The 16,428-nt window shown below is 46.0% G+C and overlaps 1 protein-coding gene across 3 annotated transcripts in view; it reads left to right on the top strand.

Annotated features, from left to right (window-relative positions):
- Positions 1–5,049: 5,049 nt before the first annotated feature.
- PLEKHM3 (pleckstrin homology domain containing M3) overlaps positions 5,050–16,428 on the top strand; it is a 90,991-nt gene continuing 79,612 nt past the window's right edge. For 2 of the 3 annotated variants that reach the window (XR_005955572.1, XM_041473002.1), the window contains exons 1-3: positions 5,058–5,142; positions 9,712–9,938; positions 12,063–12,922. Coding sequence is in view for 2 of the 3 variants with exons in the window: in XM_041473002.1 (XP_041328936.1) it covers positions 12,265–12,922 (658 nt within the window). In the remaining variant the exon portion in view is untranslated. Of the gene's footprint in view, positions 5,143–9,711; positions 9,939–12,062; positions 12,923–16,428 lie in introns of all 3 variants that reach the window. The other variant, XM_041473003.1, reaches the window with a different exon arrangement.

Here is a 16,428-nt window from a genome sequence, read left to right as displayed (position 1 = left end):
GAGGAGTGGGTGGGTGCCTGTGCAGAGAATTTGGTTATTCCATACCTCAGCTGAATGAAATAATTTATCATAACACAAGAGGCTCAGCAGTGAAGTTCCCAAGACTGCTGCCTTGCACTTGTACAGGCACAAAGGCACTGCTTTGTCTCTGCAGTCCATGGACTGGTTGTGCAGTACAACCATCTACTTGAAGGTGAGATAGAGTAGCACAGTGTCCATAGCTTGGCTTCAGTAAAAGACCTTCCCAAGTGCTGGGGGAATAATTTCCTTTTATTGTTCTTGAGATTCCTCATTGGCTAAAAATGAGTCTATAAGTTCTCAACCCTGTATCCACACCACCTTGTATCGTTCAATACTCATATCTGTGTGTACCACTACAGTTGTCTCTTTCAATGCTGTCTTTTGCAGACACCTCCTGAGACCTCTTGGCTCCATTTCCCTGTTTTAGTGACCAGCATGCATCTGACCCTGTAATATTGGAAATTGCCTCAAAAACTGGCTGGCCCCTTACAGCTGGTGGTTGAAGGTGGGGGCAGTGTAGGAGCCCTCTGAAGAATTTTAGCTGCACGCCCCTGAAAGTGGCTCTGAAGAATGTCAGGATAGAGGTTCATGCTTGCTTTTGCCTCAGTCCATCTCTTCATCACCACAGAACTGGTCACAACCAGAAGGTAGGAGACATGGGCCCATGCTAAATCCCAGCCTGCCTTCTCCAGCAGTGTGGGAAGGGGAGGCTGCTCCAGTCGTGCCTTCCCAGTCACAGCTGCTGGATAATGGACAGCAGCCCCAGGTTTTGCTGCGAGAACTTAATCTGCACTGTCGTCCCTCATTACTGCCACTCCGTGCCGTCGTGTCCGGCCATGAAGGGTCACAAGATGACATGAGAGAGGTCGGGCAGGGGGTGTACAAAAGGGTCTGGCAAGCATCGGGAAATATGGAAAGGCTAAAAAGAGAACAGCTACCCAAACGATGCTCCAAGCGGCTCGGCGGGGATGGGGCTGAATGCGGCTGGGTTCACACTAAGTTTTCCCGAAGGTCACTCTGCAATATGGTAACTCCCAGCCCGGCTGTCAGTGCCCATAAAGGCAGCTCTCCTCACAGCGCGGGGGTGGGGAAGGGAAGGAGGTTTGTTTAGAAGCATTAGTGCACCCCTCCCCCGGCCCCATTAGTGGCCCTTATTAAACCAACACAGACAAAGAGCAAAGATGCCCTCGTTAATGGAGAGTCTTCGATAATTACTCTGCTCTGCCGCTTCTTTTGGGGCCTGAATAGCCTTTGAATAATGTTTCTCTTGCTGTGGTTGCAGACAATACCCTCGCAGACTGCTTTAAGCGGTGCCAATCCCATTAGCAGAAGAATAGCAGAGCTTTCTGGTTGTGTGGGTGTGTGTGCTCACGGGAGGACAGCGGGCTCGCAGTGGGAACAGACCACGCTGCCCACTGCTTCGCTCTTCTCTCCTGCCCTCCAGGGCCCAAGGAAGCAAAGCAGGCAAGTGCTGGGCGAAACTCCCTCTCAGAAACCATCTCCCTGTTTAAGCAGCCCCCTGCCAGAGGGCTTGTGAGAGCCGTGCGCTGCAGGAGCGCAGAGACCGGCACGGCTGCTCACCAGGAGGGAAGGGAAGGGCTGGGAGGCAGAAACCCCGCAGGACTGGGGTGCCTCCAGCCTTTCCTCACGGTCCCCAGGCACAGCTCTCCTCGCGCCCACACAGAATTCCTAAGGGGACGGAGACCCAAGGGCTCCCAAAATCAGAATCAGGCAGAGCTGCTGCTTTACTATACAGAGGAGATGAGTCACTCATCCTTCTGCATGCAGTTGATTACAGAGCAAGAAAATGGCTGTGCCACCCAATTTTGGGAGGGTTAATTTTGTGCTGCACACCCCAAGCAGGAAGCTAATTAGTGTGTTCAGCCAAACTTGGAAGAGTTGGGATAATTCTACCTGAGCCTTTCTCTTTGATCTCCCCTTCTGCATGATAAGTGAAAATAGTGTATAGCCGGGCTGGCTGTGGTGTTTAATTTAATCATCTGATGATGTTTATTTTCACAAACATGAACTCAGGCAACAATTATCAGAAAGGCTTCATCTTGTGCTGAACGTTCCAGTTAATGGCCTTTCTGTGAGTAAATAGCTTCTATGTAGGGAGTCAGTAATTAAAACGTGTGAAAAAAGGCCACTTTTTCAGAGGCAGTGGAAGACTGGTGGGTCTAATGCTCAGCTGGTATGAGCTGTCAAGTCGGTCAATGGCCACAATAAATGGGTATTGCTCCTTCCACATTATGCCAGCAAAGGATGTACCCAGAGGGTTGTTGAGCGTTTCCCAGTTTGAGAAGGAGGTTTGGATTCTTCTCAACGGGAGCCAAACTTAGGAATACATGGTGCAGTGATCTGGTCTTTGAAAGATGATTCTGGAGTACTCATGGAAGATGTTCAGATTGAAGGAGCAGCTGGTCCTGCAAACTGTCCCACAAGGAAAGCAGCTAAGTTTCTAGTATTACTAAAAAGAGACATTTTCCCCTCTTTCAACACAGTGTTGAAACTAAGGAAAAAATGACATTTGACACATTCCAAGTAGAAGGAAGAGGAGTTCCTTTATATCTTTGTCATATGGAAAAATAAGGTACAATTTTTTTACTCATACAGGTGAAATGAATGGGCAGGAGATCTTTCTCCTTTTTAATGCCTTTATTAAAGAGAATCAGCTCAGGTGGGGAGAAATCGACGGGTCGCGCCCACACTGCCACTGCTCCCAGGAGTGGCACGAACGAGGAGGGTGATGATGCAGCTTTGTCCGCTGGTCTGCAGGCAGAGCTGGGGACTGCGTTCTCACTAGAGATTAGCAGATCCTGCGTTTTTGGGTCAATACTTCGGGTCCTCCCCGTAGTGAACATCTTTTGAGGTTAGGGTGAGAAGCAAAAAGAATCCAAGCAGGCACTGGACTACGCGCCCATCCTTAGATATCGCCTAGGTCCCCTAATTCTATGTTGGCTCGTTGTTTTTAGGGGTTTTCCTGGAAAACTGTAAGATTTGGTGCAATGCATTTCTCATCTGCATACTAGCCCTGATGCCACTCCCATGCCCTGCTGCTGCAGGGTCCCAGTGTCGCTCCCTGGTAAGCACCAGGGGGACAATGGCTAATCACCAACCATTAACGGGTAATTGAAGAAGAACTCTTAACAATGAAGCTAACTTAATAGCAACTGGTCCAACCGGTTTTAACTCTGCAACCTTAAAAAAAAAAAAATAGATAACTTTTTATTCATAACACAGGTAACCACCATATGGCTCCATGCACAGTTCAGTGTTGGGCCATGTGCTGATGGTTGGTAAGCAACAAGGACAAAGCTGGAAATGAAGCTGTGAGGAAGCTTCTGATAGATAGCCACCACTAAAGTAGATATACTTTAACCAGTATATCTTACTGGAAACAGCTTGTGATTTCATGTTGGGGGACAATGATATGCTTAAAAATGAAAATTGCAAAATCTGAACCTTGCATTCTGAAAGATATATATAGTAATAACAACCAAAAAAATTTTCAAAGGTTCCTATTTCTTCAGAGCTGAGAGTGTTTTTCTGCAGCTTTGAAAGATAGTGTTGATATTTGGGTTTGTTTTTTTTTTCCTCTCTCCACTGGCACACAGACTGCAGGAAGAAAAATCTCTACTAGAGGAATCAGAAGCAAGGAAGAGATAGGTTTTCTTACAGTGCACACTGTCTGCTTTTCTCTCCTGACAGCTGTGTCCCCCCAGGTAATGGACCAGCATGCCCTGTGCATCTGGTTGGGTCTGAAAGGAAACTTTTGTTTGTAAATGGAAGAGAGGCAAAGTTCTGAAACATTGTCAGACACAAGAGTTCTAGAGAGTCTCTTTCCTTCTGAGGAGCCCAAGAGATAAATGTTTAAGTACCATTTGACAAAAGGCTGGATGGTGATAAATAACATGGCAGGTAATGATGCTGCCTTATCCTTTGTGGGATCCAGGTGGACACAGCTGAATTAGACTAAAAAAGATCAATCCTTGACTGTTACCCACTGAAGAAGCCATTCACCTTTGGGAGCAGGACTTGGAATGTGTGGTGGTCTAGTAATATGTTATTTTTGGAGACCAAGATTAATTAATTTTCAGCCAGATTAACTGGTATTTTGTGTGTGAAAGGCTCTCATTTATCCTTGCTGTCACTGAAGTGAGGTAACCCATTCAAATACTACTTTGCTAGTTGTGCCAGTTGCATTTTGCAGTATACACTAAATGGTTGATGTGTGAGGAGATGGAAAAACTACTGGTGGAAGCTGACCTAACTCCTGCCTTTTGCTGTGGAATGTGAGTCCGCTTGATGGATTCAATTCAGCACCATGTCTTGTGGCTCCACTTCAGCACTAACCCGGTCTCTGCTGCTCAGCACAGCACCACGGACTCTGCTGTGGCACAGCCAGCGAGACACCACCGCCCCTGAACCTAGACCTGTGCATGGTGCTGGGGAGAGGTGGTCTGTCTACGCAGGACAGCAAAATTCAGGTGCATCCCTAATGCAGACATGGCTATTTCTTGCCGTGAGGTTATTTTTACATAGTATTGCCGGGTCGGTTGCCACGCTACCTGAAACAAGCCATTTGTAATTGTCTTGTCTTTGTTTTCCTTGGGTAACAGGTTCTGCTAGAGATCCTTTTGCTGCCTGGGGCAATATGGATTCATGCACCACGCTGCTCCCTGCAGCCTTCGCGCCTAGGGAAGCGAGCTCGCGCTTGGGACTGTTAAAATCCCGTTAGGATTTTGCCTTTCCCATCTCTCCTGAAGTCAAGTGCCAGCTCCCTGAGAATCTCGGCTGCTTTAAACTTGGAAAGGTGCAACTTTACCCTCGATGTTTATACAGGAAAATCTGTGGTTTTCCTAGTGCTGTATTTTAAGGGAAGTGAGACTGGCGGGCTGCCGGCACGGGCGGCCGATCCGCGCTCCGAGGGCTGCCGCAAGGCCGGCGCTCGGCGGGCGCGGCGCTGGCGGCGGCAGGAACCTTGGTGCGGCGGAGCCGTTTCCCGCGGCGGCCGGGACGGCTTTGCGGCAGGACGCGGCGGCAGGAGGGGCCGCCGGGCGCCGGGCAGGGCCAGCGCGGGCCCCTCCCGGAGCACGGGCACGGCGCGGCCGGGCGCAGGTAAATAAATCCTCCCTTTGGGCCGCGGGCGGGGCGGGGCCGCAGGGGGCTGCGAGGCTCCCCGGCCCCTCCGGGGCGGGCGGCCGGGCCGGGCTTCCCGCAGCCTTCGCCGCGCTGCCTGCCCGCCCGAGCCTACGGGGCTATGTGCGAGGGCCCGGCCGCGTTTGCATTTATAGCAGAGACACGGCTGTAGTCATGTGCTCGTCTGGAAGGACATGTTCCCCTCTGCATAAAAAAGGCCCCGTGCTTTCGTTTTCCCCAGCCGGCTCACGGTCTCATCAGGAATTTGGCTGCTCCTCGAGTCAGACTCCAGTATGTGTAGGTGCAGGGTGCTGACTTCCCTCTCTATTTTACAGCCCAGATTGTGACATAATGCCCCGGTCTTCTTACCTTGCAGTAAAATTGCTTCTTTTTAGGGCCAGGCACCCAGACACAGGCAGTGGAGTTACACCTTCTGGAGTCAAATAGGCCTGACGAGAGAGTCTGTGTTATGTGGGAATGAAAGTGTGCTAGCTGGAGTATCAGCAGAAATGCTGAGGTGAGGGAAGGGAAGAAACTCAGGTGTACGCTTGTGTAGGGCATCATGGCCTGCTCCTGATCTGTTCTGCAAATACGCACAAATGATCCTCATCCTGCAAAGCTTTACAGATAAATCTCACTTTCAGCACTGCATACCCTACTAACTGACTGCAAAAAGTCACAGTAAGAGCAAGAAAGCATCTGAATCTCAGTTGGCCCAGTAGCCATACACTTTAAGCAACAGTAATTTAAATCTTGCCACTTTTATGTCGTATTCAAAATTAATGAATCAATTTTGGGACTGAAATCAGAAATTTAATGTGAAACAGAGCACTGTACAGTGGAATGAAACTTCTTATCAGTCTATGGTAGCTAGATACATTGTTCCTGCAGGACCTGATCAGACTGAAGCAGGTTACTGTTAGCATTTCAATATCTTAGATGCCTTGAGGTTTATACAGGGCTTCTGCTAAGACTTTCTGTAATGGAGATGTAGTTTAGTTCGGAGAAGAGCAAGCACTTATGCTGGACAGTCAGTCACACAACTCTGTAGTGGTGCCAGTGGCGACAGCCATCCCACAGGGTCGGCTGTTGTGGCAGGGCTGCCAGGACCTGAGCATTTGGGTTGCTGAACTTCAGCACTATTTGGATCAGTGCTTCTTCTCCTGCCAATTTATGTGACCAAGCACCGTGGTCCTGGCTGTTTGAAAAACAAGAGAAGAGCTTAGTTTGAGGTCTGAAAAGAGGCTGTGATTAAGCGCTGTATTTCCATCAATGTCAGCATGCAACTGGTAACAGCTACAGGAAATCCAGGTCTCACTGTACAGGCTTGTACTGTCCCACCTGATTCTTTGGGTGCCACAGTTGGAGAGAGGAGTTAGCTCCAGCTGCAGATCAGGGCCACTCAGAAAGCTGTGCAGTACAGATTTGGATGTCAAGTGTGTTTTCTTACAGCTGTGTCGGGATCTCAGGAAAGATACGGTCTTCTGTGTCCTTGTGGGAGATGGTGTGTTTCTTATCTGCTTTTGGGCCTCTGGGGCAATGCAAGCTGTTATTCCCAGCTATGTGTTTTACTTCTGTTCACAGCTCAACAAGGGCGAATTGAAAATGTCTTAATTTCTGAACTTAAAAAAAAAAAGTCTAGCATTTAAGGACTGAGTGTCTTTTCTCTTCAGCCTAGTCCTAGAAAATGTGGAGTGAGGAGATCCCTGCAAAATTTCAGTTTGCATTAAGTAGAAGTGTTGTTTGTTTTTTTTAAAGAAACGTTTTATTTCACCTGACATATACAAAGTTGCTCCACATCCCAGCAGGAGCTAAGTTGCTCCGTAGAGGCAGATACAATTAGAAGTATTAGACTGAGTCATGTTTGTTGTTTCCTGCTTGTTTAGTTCAATCGCGTTTCCTCTTGTACTGGAGGAGCTTGTATCACCCCTCGTGTATACCCTGTTCCCTGACAATGTCTGTACTCTGTGCTGAATTCAGGAGGTGACAGGCTGTTTTGTCGTGTCTGTGTGCCTGGCAGAACAGGCAGCGTTCTTGTAGACAAGGACAGCATGTAAAATCTAAGTTACACTTTAGACAAAACTGGAATATGAGCCTAGAAATCATTCAGTCCCTTCGGTTGTTATTTGAGGCTACAGGTGTGTTTAAGACCACAGATCCATGTCTAGGGCCAAATCACTGCACTGCTGTGTTCTTTTTGTCCCTGTGGGTTTTGCGAGGTCGGGCAGTCACCGGGCAGCATGCAGAGAGGGTGGTCTGGGTTTCAGTCTGATGTGACCTACAAAAGTGCCCACGTGCTGATGGGTTTGGCTGGCTGTATCCTGGGCTGTGTGTCACCACCAGCTGCTCCCCTGTGGTCAGTCTGCTTGGCTTTTTGTTCCCTTCCTTGTTAAAGTCCTTTATCCTTCATCCCAGTCCAGCTGCTGAGATTTGAAATGGTTATTCATCCCCAGGAAGTGACACAGCCTTGTGTTACTTGGTGGTGCTCCCCAGCCAGGAGGGATGTGTGTCAGATGGCTGCAAGGCAAACGAATGAGTGATAAAGATCTTGGGAGAGCTGTCCAGCAGTCAGTTTCAGGAAAAGAAATCCTTCTGCTGGTCTGTCTTCCTCCACTCCTTGGTGCTCCTCAGCCTCTGGCCCCACTTTGTTCTAGTGCAGGCTGTTGTGCTCTTTGCAGCTTAGTATTTCTAGTGTTTTAATCAGTGTTTCCAAATGACAGTTAAAGATAATGAATACTGTAAGCACTCTTTATTGTGCATTGCTGTGTGCTCATCGCTGGGTGAGCTGCTCTGGAGCTGTGCTGTGTTAGTTCTCCACACGGGGAGGATGCCTGGGGAGCTTCCTTGTTAAAGGCACTGGGTGAGATCAGCAGCTGGAGAAAATCTGTGCTTCACAGAGCCAGACTCATGTGTCATTGCTAAGGGTCTGCTTCCCTTCACAGATCGTGGCATTCTTCTTCCTACCTGATTTCACTTCTTTCTTCAGTTCAAGTTTTCGCAGTTGGTTTTTTTTGTTTTGTTTTCTGTAGAGTAGAAGAGATCACCGTTGTCTTTTAGCTTGACTGTAATTAGGCTCCAAGTTAATTGCAGCTCTTCCTGCTGTTTGCCTGTCCCTGGGTCTAGCAGACAGGATGTGGGAGCTTTTCTTCATTGATAAATGTTGGTGGTTAATTTCATCCTTAAGGGCAATGAGACTGGCAAACAGGTGGGTTTGCAACTTGGAAATGGTTATGTTTGCATTCAGCTACCCTCTAGCCAAGCATTCCTGACCAGGAAGTCTCTTTCTGCAGTTTTTGTGAGTTTTTCCTGAGTATTGCCAGTTGCTTTGTGCAGGAATATCAGTCAAAAGATATTTCTGTGAGACATTTCAAAGTTGGGGTAGTCTGAAAAATTTAAGCAATGCATTTCTCAATTTGTCTGTTGGGGAAAGAGGCCTTTGGAGAGGGGCTTTAAAAACGTGATCTAAAGACAATTGCCCAGGTGATGCTGAACCAACCATTGACTGTCATATGGCAACCTTTTGAAATTGTGGTTCCTTGTGTATAAAAAGTTTATTGTAGTTTTCTCTTTTTTTGTGTTTGTAAATTTCCTCCAGCCATTGAAATGGTGGAAACAAGTGCTCTGTCTCACTTGATGTGCACAGCAGTATGTCATCTGGGATTTTGGAATCAGTTGGGAAAAGGCTTGCCTTGTGTCACAGCAACAAAATACAGCCAGGAGCCAAGAGAATGTGATCGTTTGCACAGGGACAGTGTCCCAGCTGATGCTCGCCTTCTGCAGTTGTCCCTTGTGAAATTCCTCCTTATCAGTTGCCTCTCCAAGATCAATGTGACAGGCAAGCAGGAGTCCAGCCTTCAACTGCTGCTCAGAGAGCTGGCCACTGCATTGCCTGGGGTTCAAAACCACTCGAAGGGGGAGGGGAAGTGTCTTGAACCAGGACTCTTGCAGGACACTTCGGCTCCTTGTGCAAGCACTTTGTGCCAGTGATGTGCAGAGCTGCATAGGCAATGGTAAAAGCTGTGTGTGTGACAGCCATCTGTGCATCCTTGTTCTCTCTTCTGTCCACTGGGATGTGCCCACCTGACAAATACAGCTTAACTTCTTAACTATTAGGTAGCACCTGTCATCAGCTTCATAGCTTCTTTCAGGGATTCTGCACAGTAGAGCCTGGTTTTCAAGGACTATCATTGACCAAAGTGTGTCCTGCTTAGATTCAGGGCAATACTTGTCTGATGTGAGCTGCAGAGCAGGTCAGAAATCCCTTCCCATGAAAGAAGTGATTTTCACTGCTTCCCTCCTGGAGGAGGTTGTGATGAAGCTGTTTACTGCCATGTCAGAGTTTGCTTTCATTTGGCATCAAATCCATGCAGACATCTCAATTAAATTTTTGTTGAGTGCTGCTGTCAGAAAGTGCCTAAGTGCATTTATGGAGGATATGTAATTGCAGGACCCCAGTGCTAGTGGGAATTACTGGCACAACTCTTCTGGTGGTGTGGGGAGGATGAGCCTGCCACCACTGATGTCACCTTTCACGTCTTTATTGAGCAGGGCAAACAGACTAATTGGGAAGATATGAATGCTGCAGTTTATGAGCTATGTGATAAAGGGGCCTGTCATCTCCTCATGACCATGTGATTCAGCATCCCACTGGCTCTGAGGTCAGTTGGTAGTTTGGCATCACCACACTTGGCTGGCTGGTAGCTCCAGTCTCACAGGATCCAGAGAAACGTTCAGCCACTTGGAGCCTCCGGCATTTAAAACTGAACTTGATAAACGTAAGTGTCAATTTTTATCCCTTGCTTTCCACCTTTCCTAGTGACTTAAAGAACAGACCAACATTGTTCTGCTGTCACTAGAATGCTGCAGTGGCACGTCACAAGCCCTTCTGGAGTGATTGCCTCTCCAGTTGCGTGAGGGAGGGAGTGCAAAGCTGCATCCTCTGCCATTCCCCATGGGGCAGCATCTTTGAATGGACCAGGCTGTAGCCTTCACTGCAGGCCTGTGATTATGTTGGTGCTAGTTTTGTTCAAGTGAATGCTTCTTGCAGTTTGCAACTTCAAAATACCATTCTTGCTGTAAAAATATGTTACAGAAGAGTGTAGAATAAGTGGACAGGTTGCACCACCTATGTCCCTTAGGCTGTTCCTTGAGCTCCCAAGCTCTGTGGTAGCAGGGAGCAGAACACTGTTCTGGGGCTGCTGGCAGGACTGAGCTTCAAGAGTAAACTCAATGCTGCATTAAGCTGACAATGCAGATGTGCCCAGGATGACTTAATTTCCCACTGCTGTCAACTGGCACAGTTGCACAGCTTTGCAAAGAGTCTGCTCCATACTGTTCTGATTTGAAATAACTCCAGGCCTATTTTGTTCAGCCCTCTGGTTGTGGTTTTATCTCTATCTTCAGTGTCTTACTCTGTGTTCACATGATTGAAGCTGATCCTACCCTGATTCACTATGAGACTAGTGAATTCTTGCAAAGAGTTAAAGGGAGAAAGATCTCAGGCTTGATGGTCCAGAGTTGTGTGTGTGATTAGTTACTGCTTTTGAAAGTTACTTAGCTGGAGTGTCTTTGTGGACATCATAGTCTGAACTGCAGATCTACTAGGAGGGAGGGTGAGCTGCTGCTTTTGAGCACAGCTGTGTCATGGCTGGCTACAACAGGAGCAGGGGTGGGAGGAAGCCACTAAGGGATTGTGGAGGAGATTAGTTTGTGCTACAGAATTCTGTGCCCCCTTCTTCTGGGGTTGCTGGCCACCTTCCTCTCTTCCTCTGGCTTGCTATAGTAAAGGGTGCCTATTTAAGCAGCTTTCCTAACAGAAGTTAAGCTAAAAGACTGTTCTGGATTAAAAAAAACAAAAAAAAAAAAAAAAAAAAAAAAAAAAAAAAAAAAAAAAAAAAAAAAAAAAAAAAAAAAAAAACAAAACTACCTTAAATAGAAGTATTATCTGGTTTTGATGCTGCTTAATCGATGTTTTTTCCTGCCAAGTGTAAATCTTCATGGGTCCTGGTAGCACTTCAGCAGCATTTACAAACTAATGAGCTGCTAATTATTGGCCCAGCCCGGCTAATTGGTTTTGTTAAGAGTGTATTAATCTAGGTAGAGCTCTGAGCTAATGCAGCTTTGCTGCTTCTAGAACTTGAGCTGATGTGTTCAAAACTCTGACTTTAAGCTGTTCTGTATGTACAGGCTCTGGATACTGTGATTTGTCTTAGGAGACTTGAGGGCTGTTCTCCTGCCAGTACAAGTGCCCAGCTCCACGTCCCAAGAATTGCAGACATTTGACAGGTTACCCCAGTTTAAACATACATACTGTGCTTTTCCCTTCAGCATGGCAGCACTGTGGATGGAGCTTCAAGACAGCAGCAGGCTTGATTTTGGCAAATGTCACAGTTCTTTTTATGCAGACAGGTAGGCAAGGTAGCTGCTATAAAACTCATGTTGGTCTCCATAAAATTGCGAGTTCAAGCAATCTTGGATGAAAAGGCAAACTATTTGAGGCTGCTTGGCCTATGTTATGACCCTGGAGTTTATAAACTTTTTCTTAGAAAAAAGAAAGGAAGGGAAAGGCCTAAGGGAAACTCTATGAAGCATTCCTTAGGTGGCTACCTCTTAATGCAGCTTTCTAAAACTTGGTTAACAAATGGTATCACTTTGGTTTCCCATCAGCTGGTGTCCCATCCTGCTCTTTGCAGCTTTCAGTTCAAAAAGTGATTGTACACAGAGTTCATACAGAGTGCACAACAGAAGCCACAAAGGGTTTCTTCATATGCAATAATTTTGTGCCAGTTGAAGGAGAAAGTTGAATGAAGGGGATTATGACTGTGAAAGGAATGATGTGATTAAACATATTTACCTGGGAATAGGTTCTTACTGATGTGATGTTTTGCTTTTCTTTACAGATACTCTTCATCCCTATGAGCTTGTTTCATACAGGGACCAGAGCCCACTTGGTCAGTGGGTGTTAGATCTTCCCTCTGAAGACAAATTGAGTTGGTTACTTCCTACCACTATGGGTTGGGGTTGGTGACTGTGTTTGCCCACCACGTCCAAGTTAATGGTGTGCCAAGGATAGATGTGAAGCAGGTCTTTAGCTCCATATTGATGTGGTATCTTCTTAACTCATCGCAACGCCTTGAGCCCACGGCAGCACAGGATATGGAGGCTCTGGAAGTGGATGACATTAGCCCTGCCTTGGAAGTGACTGAAGACTTTTTCAATAGTTTTGATACTAAGCTTGAAAAGATTGTGCAGCCCTCTGAGGTGTATGGCGTACAGGAGGTCCCAGAACTGGTTGGGCATGAGGTATTTGATCAGATAACAGAGAGCAGGAACCTGAGGAATGTCGCCTCCTTAGCCAAAAGTAGCCTCATCTGGGATCACTGCAAAAATGGCCTCTTGGAAACCAAAGCTCAGACAGTGTTCCCTGCCAAAGACCAGTGCAGGGTGCAGAGGGGAACAGCTGCTGACAACCTTGCTTGGGCAGGGGAAGGGGAGACCACAGCTTTTAACATCTTCAAGATCTGCCAGCGGCGGAGAGATAGGCCTCGCTCAGTGAATGACATCCTGGTGCAGAATGAGGAAGCCTCCCTGTTCAAACCAGGTCACAACAGGTCACGCTCTGATATCAGCCATGTAAACTGGAGAGTGGTCTTCACAGGCACCTCCCTGCAGCAGCCACCTGCGCCTGGTCAGGACAATAACTGTGCTCTGCTTTCCTACCTGGCATTAACCAAGGGAGAGGATATCCAAGGAAACACAGGTTTGTGCTGGTACTTTGTTTATGTTTATATGAGGAGTTTCTTATCTGATTTTAATATTTGTCTTGAAAGAGGAACTGAATGTTAAAAAACACAGAAAACCCACTCCAATCCAACTGTGAGGTAACTCTTAAAAGAAGAGAAATCAGTAATGCTCTTTTGTCTTTGATGTAACTGTGTGTTTGCCTGCCTAAGGATAATTTTTTAAACTTACCTTGATTTCTGTTCTTTTTATGGTTTAAATATCTAAGCTTGTTTTGCTTTTTGCTTCTGTCTCACTCAGTTTGACTCAGGAAAAAATGATTTATTTGCTGTGTATTTCTGATCATTTCCTTGAATGATTTTCCCAAACTTAAAAAAAGCTTTGAATGCTAAAGCTATTGGGAGAATGGCAAATCCAAACAAAAGCAGTTTTCATAAAGTGAAAGAGCAGCCATTAAAAAGAGAGTGTACAGAACTTTACTGTAAGGCCCAAGATCTCTGTTCTCTTTCTTTAAATTATGCTGAATTTTCAGTCCATAAGCAAGTAACAGAAACTAAAGCACTCAATTTGTCAGTATTAAGGTATTCCTGCCAGCATTGTGTGGGGCACAGGAAGTGTTGTTATCAGATTGAGGCAGGCGTCTCCAGTGAGCCATATGAAGCGGTGTTTCAGCAAGTGATACTTCTTCCTTTTCCTTCCTCAAGCACTGCACTGAAGAGGTTCTGCTCAGGGCTTTGGAAACACTGACCCCGTGTCTCCATCTCCATGATTTATTTTGTAGATGCCAGAAATGGACTGAGCACTTATGGAGAGGAACAGCAGCTAGTGCCACAAAGATTTTTGTAATCTAAATAAAGGCAGGGCTTAATTAAAAATCAAGGGATTGTGAAAGGGTGCATGTATGCATATGGTGGCTTGACTCCAGTTATGAATAGATGGCCTGTTTAGGGTTAAAACAAACTTTCTGTGTTGGGTTTTCCAGTAAAGTCAGTGACATTGGAACATGTAAAGCAGGTGCCTAAGTGTTTGTGTTTGAGGAGATGTGTGTGTATAAATATATATAACATGTAAGTATGTGTAAGTGTATATATAGGTACAAATATTTAGGTTATTGTGTTCTATTGTGACACAGTTGCTGTAGCCCAAAGAAGGGTGTTCTAGGTTGACAAAGGCAAGTGCACCTGCTGTTACTTTTGTCTAGGGAGATATATTGCTTCTTGTAGAGTGGAGTCTCTGTTCTGTATCTTTCTGTGGAAAGGATGCAGAACAGAAATGCACTCACAATTCTGGAGACAGAGCTCTTCGTTTTTGTCAGCTGTATCCTGGGCATCTCCTGGGTTTGCTGTGTAACAACTTCATATGCCCACAGAAACTCCATTAAAATGTAGCCATTGAAGATCTATGTTCCTGATAGTGTTTTAAGCTTAATCTGTGATTCTGTGATATGAAATTCCCATGGACCCACTTCTCAAGGTAGTCAGTGCTTGCTGTGTGCCCTCCAAGAGCTTTCTGTATGGAATGTTGGAAGGCAGGGGTACCTTCTTTGAGGAAGGAGAGCTTCTGTGTTCTGAAAATACACTTTTTTAACCTGTTTCCTTTACCTGTTCTGTTCAGCAGCTGTGCAGGTTTTACAAGGTAGCTGTGCTATTTCTTCCCTCTGTGTTTACAAGACAGCCTCACAAAGAGTTTGCTGCTACTGTGAGCTGACCTGAAAAGAGAAGTGCAAAAGCAAGAAAGTAGGTTTTGCAGATGTGTATCTGTGGCTACTAATTATTCTCCAGAAAAGATTGAAGAATGTATTTGGAGGTTGGATAAAACCTACTGCAGTTGCTGAAAGGGTCATAGTGGTTGCCTCTTTAGAAGACATCCCTTTTCAGGGTTTTAATCCAAATTAAATGAATGCTGTGAGATACTGAGAGGACCTTCAGCAACTCCTGTCAGTCCTCACTGCTGTAAAAGACTTCCCTCTGGAGCCTGCAGAGGTCTCCCAGTCCTCCAAAGCTGTCCCAGTTACTGCATACATGAACTCTTCACTGTTTTTTTTTTCCTTACCTTTTCCTTACCATCATAGTATACCCATTACTGTGGGCTTCTCTGTTCCTGCTGCTTGCTCTTTTATGAATCATAGAATCACTTAGGTTGGAAAAAACCTTTAAGATTATCTCCTCCAGCTGTTAACCCTACACTGCTGACTCTACCCCTAAACTGTAATACAAATAAAATGGCACTGAATCCTTTCCATGTGCTGAGAAAGAAAAGGACCTGAAAAGAAGCTGTGCCTTTTGGGGCAGTATCTTTGGCCTGCTGGTGAAAGAACTCATGTGCTAGAAATAAACCCTGTTTGTGCTATGGGGCACAAGCAGGAAGCAGAGCTAGCAAAGACAAAAGTTGTAAGCAAATTCAAGGCAGGCTCTTGTGTTTCTGGGCATGTGGCCTGGCAGACAAAGAGAGAATACTGCTCATGTAATATACAGTGAAGCTTGGCTTGGATTTTTAAAACACATTGTTTTAAACACAGCATGGCTTGATGGTCAGGTGGGTGTTATTCAAACACTGCCCCTCCCGACAGTGTGGGTGCTACAGTACTTTTCCCAGGTAGCTGTTTTGTTTGCCTGCTGAGCCTGTGAGCTTGGGGAACTCTAGAGCTGTCACTGGGTTGAGCACCTGCACGCTGACAAACTGAAGGATACATATCTGCAGATCCTGGTGGGAAAACAGGTGGGAAGAAAAGACTGTATTTTTAAGTAGGAAGATAGTGGACATTGTGGATCTGAGGCACAGTTTGTCCCTGATCTAGAAAATCCCTCCAAGAAGGTGACTAGCCCCACCAAATTTGAGAGCATTTTAGGTCCCAAACATGTTTTTTAAAAATGTTCTGTTTCGTAAAAATCCGAGAAGAAAACTACTGACAAAAACTCTGTGACTTACATTCATCACTTACGAAGCATCAGAGAATTCAGAGACGAGTGCCCCTTCAAACTCCTCATGAACTAGGCATCTCTGCTTCTGCTATTTTCCAAGTTACTTGGAATGACTGTTGTCAGAAATGCTTCAGTGGTGGAAAACAGAGTAAGCTCTCCTGCCATGCCAACTGAGATGCAAGTACAGTCAGTTGTTCTGGAGTGTGTATCTTCTGGACATGCTGCTACAACATTTGGCCTCTCTCTCCAGGGCTGCTGGTTGCACCAGCTGCCGCAAGTGTGACAAGTGGTAGGTGGGTGCTGGGCTGTCCTGGTTTCAGTGCTATGTGCAGGGTTCCTATCTGGGACAAGGGGGCATTTCCCAATGGAGAGGAGAGATGCTGAGGAAGATATTACTCTGTCCCCAGCTGCTGAGTCTCTCTTTGTTTTCCTCTGCCTTCTTCCACCTCTTTCCTTGAAATTATAACTCCAAATGGCTCAGATGTGAGCCATTTACTGTGATTATTTTCTTTTTTTTTTTTTTTTTACTCTTCTTCAATTTACTCTGCCTGTCTCCATATGGAGGAAAACAGATGCAGTTTCTGTTTGGAAGGTGGATAGAGAG

This window comes from Pyrgilauda ruficollis, unplaced genomic scaffold (assembly GCF_017590135.1).
Source record: "Pyrgilauda ruficollis isolate IOZ18807 unplaced genomic scaffold, ASM1759013v1 scaffold3, whole genome shotgun sequence".
NCBI classification, from domain to species: domain Eukaryota; kingdom Metazoa; phylum Chordata; class Aves; order Passeriformes; family Passeridae; genus Pyrgilauda; species Pyrgilauda ruficollis.
This window is presented reverse-complemented; position numbering and strand designations above follow the sequence as displayed.